We start from the raw sequence: 8,023 nt of genomic DNA, 5'->3' as shown, positions 1-8,023 counted from the left end.
GCAGGGAGGGACGTGCTGAGAGGAGGCACGGCTAGAGCCCGTCCCAGGGCGGCCCGGGACCTCACCTCCTGCAGCTCTTCCTGCACCTGCTGCTCAACCTCCTGGTCCTCAGGCCTGGGCTCCTCCCGGCTCAGCTCCAGCCACCGGCGCAGGCTGCTCGCTTGCCGCTGGTAGGACCTGAGGGTGAGATGCCCGCTGTTTGCGTCGGTGGCGCTCAGGCTTGGGGTGAAGCACGTGCTTCTGTTCCTGCCCCGCCTCCACACTGTCCCCCTCACCCTCCCTGTTCCTCCAAGGCTGCTGCTCATGGGGAGGGTCTCTAGCCTGGCCTTGGAGGCACAGGCTCTGGACTAGACCACAAGCAAGATGGCCGCTGCTGGGGCCCAGGCTGGTCTTTGTAGCTTCTCCCACATCACAGTCACTGGACAGACGGCTGGCCCAGCTCTCACGTGGCCCAGTCGTGTTTACTTATGCTCAGCTTTTTTGTTCGCCCCCCACAGGTAAGGCCAACAGCCTTCCTGAGCAGGATTCGGCAGGTAAATCGCCCCAGGGCCCCCGCAGCACCCCCGGCTGCTCCGTGGGCAGGGTGTTTGTGGGCCTTACCGGAGGCTCTGCTTCATGCTCTGGTAGTCCTGCAATTGCCGCTGGATGCCCTCAAGCTCAGCCTCCAGGTCGCTGTGGCCCAGGGCAACAGGACAATGTACTTGATCTTGACCACGTTCCCAGCTGGGCCCAGGCTGAAGGGAGGGGACCCAGGCGCTGGCAGTCCTCAGGTGCACACCTGCAGCTTCAGAGCCAGGCCCACCCGTGAGGTCCTCAGGAAGGAGCAGACGGGGGTCGGGGACACTGGCCAGGGATAGCGGGGCCTGGGGCGTAAGGCCAGGGGAGGTCAGCCATGTTGGTGCCTGTAAAGGATGGACACAAAGAAGCTGGAGGAAGCCTGGGACAGGCGCCAAGGCTGCCCGCTGCAGGGAGGGTCAAGGAGGCCCCAGGAGCTGGGCTTCACAGCGGCCAGCTCACCCAGCGGCCAGGCCCAGCCTTTCTTCCTTCAAGGCCGACCCCCAAGCAACACCACACACCTTTGCAGTCTGGCCCCCCCTCCGCCGTGCCTGCTGAGCACCGCTACGGGCTGCTGCTTCAAGCCTGCCTGACCCTGACCCCTGCCTGTCTCCCAGCTGTGGCCTTGTCTTTCAGTGAAAGTGTCCAGCCGCCCTCCTACAACCCTCGTGAGAGCAATGTCCCCTCCCGTCACCCTCACCACTCCCACGGCTCTCGAGACACCAGCTCCTTGGGGTGGCCCAGCCCCAGGCTGTGGCCTGCGTTACTGAGCACTCATGCCTCCTCACTCCTCCCTGCCCCGACCCCTCGATTTCTATTCTCAACTATGGTTTCCAGACCCGACTTCTTCCCTGAAGGCCAGACTCACAAGCCTGCTGCTTTATCTCAAACTTGACAGGTTGAGAAACACTTCATGCTTCACCCCAAAGGGGACCCAGTGTCCCTTCTCTCGGTGAAAGAACTCATTATTCCCTGAGGTAGCAAGCTCCTTCCTTCACTGGTCTGACCCAGCAGAGCAAGTCCTGCCTCTCACCAGAGTCTCGGCCCACGTCTGCTGCGGCCGGCCAGCTCCAGGACTTCCCTCTCCTTAAAGCCAAACTTCAGCAGGGCCTGCACGGCCCTCCGTGACCTGCAGTCTGAGTCTGCTGGTCTTGTCCCCACAACTGGGACATCCGTAACCTCAGGAGCAGGGGCCTGGCGGGCTGTCCACTCCTGTGCCCTCAGACGGTGGCCCCGTGTCTGCTGAGGTGGGTGTTCCAGGAGCAGCAAGTACAGGAGCCCTGAAGGCCGGACCAAAGAATGGGAGCCAAGTGACCAGGGAGGACTCACCTTGGTGGGTGCGTCGACCCCACCGGGCATGAAGGAGGAAGGAGGCAGCAGCTGCGGGCCTGTACTCGCCATGGGGGCCAGCCTCAGGCCAGGGGCACTTGGCAGGGCCCCAGGCTGGGGCAGCGCGCTGCTTGGGACCAAGGCTGCCTGGGCCTTTTCCAGGAAGGGCCTCGTCTGGGAAGGGTCTGCGGGCCGGGCTGGGCCTAGGTCTTGCTCCCTCAATGTCTCAGGCCTGAGCAGAGGGAAGGCAGGAGCTGGTCAGGCCTCAGCATCCTCCTGAGCAGGAAGGAAAGGGGGGCCACTCACCCTCAGACCCCAAATCATGCCCTGGATGGAGGTACTATGTACTTTGGGGGCTCAAGATCCACGACCTACCCCTGCCGCCCGAGGCTGCCACCCTCCAGGGGCCTCTGGCTCTGCAAGGGCTCCAGCAAGAAGTTGGGACGTCGGGGCTGCTTCCTCGCGCAGCGGACGGCACTGCTGGGAAGAAACAAGGCCTGTTCCTCTGGCTGCCCAGGGGCAGAGGGGTCTGAGACCCGGGAAGGGGTCGTCATCCAGCCCAACGCCCCGATCTCATGGGAAGACTGCAGGCCAGAGGAGCGGCTCTTGCCCAAGGTCAACATGGGAGCTTGGGTAGGCCCGGGCCACACCGAACTGGCATCTCCATGAGCGAGCCTGATCCCTCACCCACATCATCTCCTCTGACCTCCAGTGACCCTGTGATGCAGCTGCTTGTCCCACATCACGGGGAACAGGCCTGTCAGGGTCTGGCCCTTGTTAGGGTCGGAATTGTGGGGACGGGGAAGAGTGAGGCAAGCAGAGCAGGACCAGCCTGGGCCCCTCCCCATGGGTGACCTTCCCCAGGCTCAGGCTCAGGCAGCACCGGGCATTTTGGAAGCAATAGCTGCAGCAGCTCAGTGTGCGGCTATGGGGCAGGAGCCAGAGCACAAAAAGTGGGGTTTCTGAGAGGGGGCCCCGTTTCCTGGCTATAAGGGTCGGCGGGACATGGGCAGGGCTGCCCTCTTGCTAACTGCTCTCCTGCACTGAGGAGGCTCCCATTGTCCTCCCTGCAGGACAGTCCAAGCTTCTGCCCCAGGTGGGAGCAAAGAGGAAGAGGTGAGGGGTGGCTACTCACAGCTCCAGGAGCGGGGGGTCCCCGGCATCCAGGGCCAGGCTACGCAGAGCACCCTGTGGCCCGGGAGGGGCTCGTGGCCGCCTGGTCTCCGGGGCCGCATCTCCAGCAGCAGCGCTGACGTGGTCGGGAAGGGGACCCCTGAATGTCACTCTCCTGCTGGGCGCGGTGGTGGTGAGGGGAGGTGCCCGGCTGGGGCCCAGCACCTTCTGTTTCCAGAGCATGGCACAGCGGTGGACTGTCCGGTGGAGGCTGTGGGCCGCCTGCAACGGCCTCTGTGAGGTCGTGGCACGTCCCGCTTGCTCCCTCTGTGCCCCCCACCCCCAAGGCAGAGGAGCCTGGGCCTACCAGCGCCTGCTGCTGGGCGTGCAGCTGCTGCCGGAGGGCCTTCATGCCCGCTGTGAACCGCAGGAGGCGGGTGGTGCCCTCCTGGAGGAGCTGCTGGTGGTAGGCCTGCACCGCCCGCTCCAGCCTCGCCTTCTTCCTCCTCCTCTCCAGCACAAAGCCCAGCCACGCGGCCCACACCTCGGGGAGGGGGAGGACGTGAGGCCCAGCTCTCCCTTTGGGACCCTCCAGGGGCTGTGCCCACAGCCCGCCCTGCCCTCCACCAAGGCACAGCGCTCTCCCGAGGAGCCGGGCGGCGGGATGCGGAGCCCCGGTACCTTTGCCTGAAGCGACAAGGCCCAGAACCACAGGGCCCGGGCTGTGTCCCGCTGCTCCCGCCGCCTGATCTCCAGCTACAGCCAGAGAGAGAGGATTACAGGGAGGCCGTCCTGACCACAGGCCCTGTCACTCGCAGACCCCGCTCGGCCAGGCTGAGGGGATGGGTCAGGGAATGACCCTCGGGGGCGTGGAGGGGAACACATGGGGCAGCACGCTGGGCTACAGGAGAAACATGGGGACACCTCCACATGGCGATCGGAGGCTCAGCAGGACACTGGCAAGTGGCAGTTTTGCCAAGGCCTCACCAAGTCTCGCATTGATTTTGGATACTAGCCTGACACGTTTTTAACGACACACACAGAAATGGCCCCAAAGTGGCGTGGCCGTGTACAGTCACGGGTGGACGGAAGCTGGCGATGCCCAGCAATGTCGGGGAGCTCTGGGGGGAGGGCTGCTCGGCTCCCACCTGGAGTCTCCACTGGCGGAAGCAGGACCGGCCGAGTGTCTGGACCAGAAGCCGGGCGCCCCGCCTCTGCAGCAGCTGTGGAGAGGACGCATGGAGCTGCTCCCAGTGCCACCAGTGCCCGCGCCAGACCACCCGGGGCAGCTGCAGCGAGGCTCCCACCCGAGTGAATGTTCCCCCGTCGCCAGGGGCCCAGCTCAGACAGGCCAGGACTCCGAGTGAGCCAGGTTCCTCTGCTAACCCTGCAGAGACCCCATCCGAGGCTGGTGGCCCCCAGCCATGCCTAGAGGCTCCTGAACCGTGTGCCCAGAGGACCCGAGACCGCCCAGCGCCCCGACTGGCTGCTTAAGTCCTGCAGGAAGGGCCTGTCCTCCCGGAGGCGCTCTCCTGGCCGGAGGCTCCACCACACACAGGAACGGGGCTGGGAGTTGCCGTTGCCTCACCCTCTTCCGGACGCAGCCCCGGTGGTGTGCCTTCCAGCGGGCCAGGCCCTGCAGCAGCAGCTGCCGCCGGTAATGCCATGCCGCCCTCTCCAGCTGGGCTCGCTGCTGGGCTGCCCTCTGGCTCCGGGCCCGCCAGCGCCGAAACCAGGTCCTGAGATGGCCTAGGGCAGGTCCGAGTCAGCGTGAACGGTCTTTTGTGAACGACTATGTCAGGGGCAAAGCTGAGCGTGGAGAATGGAGAAGGCCATGAGGACCAGCGCTGAGGTGTCAGCCTCGCTGGGTGAGATCGCCACAGGTGGACGACGCCTCTGGGGACAGCTCGGGCACCTCCACAGCCATGAGCACCCTGGGCCGGAACCAGGCCGGCCCTCTGCTGGTGCGACCGTCCCTGCCTGGCCCTGCTGTTGATGAAGATGTAAGTTTCTCTGGAGCCTCAGGGCACCCCGAGACACAGGGAGCAGGAACGGGCTCAGAGGACGGGCCCAGGTTGCACAGCCAGTGTCTGTGGTGCTGTTGCCTCAGCAACTGGAAACCCACACGCACGAGGAGAAAGGCTGCAGGACAACAACTGGTCTTGGCCTTCTCCCTCCCTCCCTCCGCCCCAGGGCCGCTTACCCCTCGCCAGCACCCGCTGGGCCTCCCCGAGGGCACAGGCCGCCTGCTGCCGCCTGTAGATCTGCACGGCCGAGGCCTCCCGCCACCGCGCCAAGACCTGCAGGCAGACAAGCGTAGAGGCGGTCACAGCGCATCCTGACCTGCTGGGGACGCCTGCTCTGCTGGCAGCTCCTCGGGGAAGGCGGCCAAGCGTGGACATATGGCGCTGCCACCGTTCCAGGAGGCGTGCCATCCGCAGGCGGGCAGCCGGGGAGCCCAGACCCCAGGTGGCACTCTCCTGCCAGGAGTTACACATCACCCCCGCCATGAGGATGCAAATGGGCTTCCCTTCTGTGATGCGGAAACTACACGTCCATTTACACTTCTGATGAGACGTACGGAATCACAGGAAGAGGACACTCTGACAAGAAGTCCAGAGACACCTGGTGCCTGCTCCCCAAACTATCACACACTCCATTCGCCCCAAAGGCCGCAAAGCCCAGCGGAGTCCTGACCCTCCTTGCAGGGCAGGGAACCCGCACGCCAGCCTCACGCTTTCCTGAGAACAGCCGGGGCCTGGGCAGCAGGGCCACTCTCCACCCAAGGGCGCATCCGAGGTGTCAGGAGCCGCCCCACCCAGTGGGAAGTACTGGTCTGACACAGCCAGCTTGCTCGCTAGTTTCTTATGAAACTGGCCGGTAAGTCAATGAACATAAAGCCACTGCTCACGTGGCGAGGACGTTACTTCCCAGTTCCTTGTTCAGTGCGAGTCCCTGCCACCTCCCACGCCCCCCTTTGCAGAGCCCGTCCCAGCCCTCCCGGGGCCGCTGGCTCTGCCTCACCTTGAGGCACAGGCCCCTTCGGTAGTGAGCCCGCGCTCGAGAGGTTTGCCTTGCTTCCTCCACGCAGGCCACTGCGTTCTCCCTCCAGCGACGGAACACACACCTGCAGGCGCACAGGCCGGGCCGGGACACGGACACACACACACACACACACACACACACACACAACACCAGTGGGGAAAGACGAGGTGGGTCTCCTGGGAATCACTGCTGGTTCCACAGCCCCCCCGAGTCAAGGCCACTCTCTGCCCAGAGCGTTTCTCCGGTGGCCGTGGTTATGGTGACTGAGCCCTGCCCTGTGCCGGACGGACAAGACCAAAGGCCACATCCTCACGCGTGTGCGCTCCGGGGAACCCCGCGCCGTAACAGGCGATGACAGGACAGGAGAGTCACCCTGAGACCCGGGAGCTGTCTGAGGAGCTGGACAGGTGGGACTCTGAGGAGGGACAGTGGTGTCCCTCACACACAGGCGGCCTGACACGGGGTGCAGGGGACAGACACAAAGGAAGGGTGGGCGGAGGGAGGCCTGTGGGAGGAGTGAGTTCAGAGCGTGGCTTAGCAGGACTGGAGGACGGGCTGGGGGGGCTGGTTCAGGTGACAAAAGTATCCCAGACACACATGGTGCTGGCGGCGAGAGGTGACTCAGGAGTCAGGGGAAGGTCTGGAGAGCCAAGCGGGGAGGCGACTGGGAAGTGAGAGGCCACGGGAGCCATCACAGCCTCTGGAGCAGGAGGTGCTACACCGGAGCCTCCTTCCGGCCTGGGGGGAGGAGGGGCTCAGACACGCAGGGCGAGCTGCTTCCCAGGGCCCGGCTCCGCATGCAGCAGGGGCACAGGGGTGGGCCGGGGTCGGAGTGCTGGCTGTGGAAAAGCCAGCGCTACGCAGTGAGCTGCACATGGCAGCCAGGCCCGTCCTGGCCCGGACAAAACTCTCCAGCCTGCCTGCCTGCCTGCCCGGGAGCCTGGTGCCCACGCCGCCAGGACACTCACCGCAGCAGCTGCCTCTGGTGCTGGCTCTCCCTGGCCGCTACCTCCTGAAGGACGCTCCGCACCCGGCTCTGGTAAATCTGCAGGAGAGCAGGACTGGAGGCCGCCCTGGGCCCATGCTCTCCCCACTCCCAGGCAGGCCACGGAGCACACGCCCATCAGAGGGTGCGGAGTGGCCAAAGCCTCAGGCCAGACCACCCGCCAGCCCTCACCCCCAGTCAGACCCCTGCACCCCTGGACCCGGGGCCACTCGGAAGGGAAGGCTGGAGCCCAGACAGCGTTTGCTGAGCAAGGACAGAGGACTGAGCCTGTGCTGGAACGCCCACTGGCCGGCACCCGCTCTGATGTCCTGAGGGCGAGGAGGAAGCGCAGCGCCTACCCCCCAGGAGTGCAGCGCCCGGTGCAGCAGGGTGTGCCGGCGGTGCAGGTCCGCTCGCATCAGCTTCTGCCGCTCGATGCCTCGCAGGGTCAGGCACTGCGGACAGAGGGCCGAGGAGGGCAGGCTCAGCCTCTCCTCCGGATGCACGCAGCCTGGGTGAGCTCGGGGAAAGCACGACACCAGGAGCCCCACTTCCTCGTGTAGAAAGGGGTACCTTTTATACTGGGACCAAATGGGGCCGGGGCCCGACTTGGGGTAAATGCTCAGGCAATGTGAGCGTGAACGGTTTGCCCGGAGCAGGATGCCATCGGCAGAAGAGGAATTTCAGACTCCGGAGCTCAGATAAGAGCGGCCCAGCGGAGAGAACAGGAACTCTGAGCCAGCATCTCGGCGGCCAGGTTCACGTTCTCATCTGCCCGCCCCCCGCTCAGAGGCCTGTGGTCGCAGAGGGACAGGGAGGAGCCCGTCTGGCGGGTGAGTCACTTGGGTCACTGCCACCCAGCTCCACCTGCCCACAGCCACCCGGGGGGCGCCGTGCCAGAGCTCACCTCCCTCCACCTGTGCCAGGCCCCGCGCAGGAGCCGCGCCGAGAGGAATGCTGCCGCCAGCGCCCCGCCCGTCTTCCTGTGGGGAGAGG

The 8,023-nt window shown here is 65.4% G+C and overlaps 1 protein-coding gene across 1 annotated transcript in view; it reads right to left on the bottom strand.

The window, feature by feature from the left end:
- Positions 1-8,023, bottom strand: part of SFI1 (SFI1 centrin binding protein) — a 29,347-nt gene that overhangs the window by 217 nt on the left and 21,107 nt on the right. The window contains exons 18-31 of the mRNA XM_036449732.2: positions 7,935-8,010; positions 7,387-7,482; positions 7,011-7,087; positions 6,022-6,124; positions 5,201-5,297; positions 4,586-4,746; positions 4,146-4,220; positions 3,679-3,753; positions 3,365-3,541; positions 3,020-3,279; positions 2,260-2,364; positions 1,885-2,116; positions 601-902; positions 66-177 (exon numbers count right to left, since the gene is read on the bottom strand). Of these exons, the coding sequence (XP_036305625.1) occupies positions 66-177; positions 601-902; positions 1,885-2,116; positions 2,260-2,364; positions 3,020-3,279; positions 3,365-3,541; positions 3,679-3,753; positions 4,146-4,220; positions 4,586-4,746; positions 5,201-5,297; positions 6,022-6,124; positions 7,011-7,087; positions 7,387-7,482; positions 7,935-8,010 (1,948 nt within the window). The remainder of the gene's footprint in view (positions 1-65; positions 178-600; positions 903-1,884; positions 2,117-2,259; positions 2,365-3,019; positions 3,280-3,364; positions 3,542-3,678; positions 3,754-4,145; positions 4,221-4,585; positions 4,747-5,200; positions 5,298-6,021; positions 6,125-7,010; positions 7,088-7,386; positions 7,483-7,934; positions 8,011-8,023) is intronic.

This window comes from Pipistrellus kuhlii, unplaced genomic scaffold (genome assembly GCF_014108245.1).
Source record: "Pipistrellus kuhlii isolate mPipKuh1 unplaced genomic scaffold, mPipKuh1.p scaffold_m20_p_20, whole genome shotgun sequence".
Taxonomy (NCBI): Eukaryota; Metazoa; Chordata; class Mammalia; order Chiroptera; family Vespertilionidae; genus Pipistrellus; species Pipistrellus kuhlii.
Note: the sequence above shows the minus strand (reverse complement) of the source record. Positions and strands in the feature narration are given on the sequence as shown.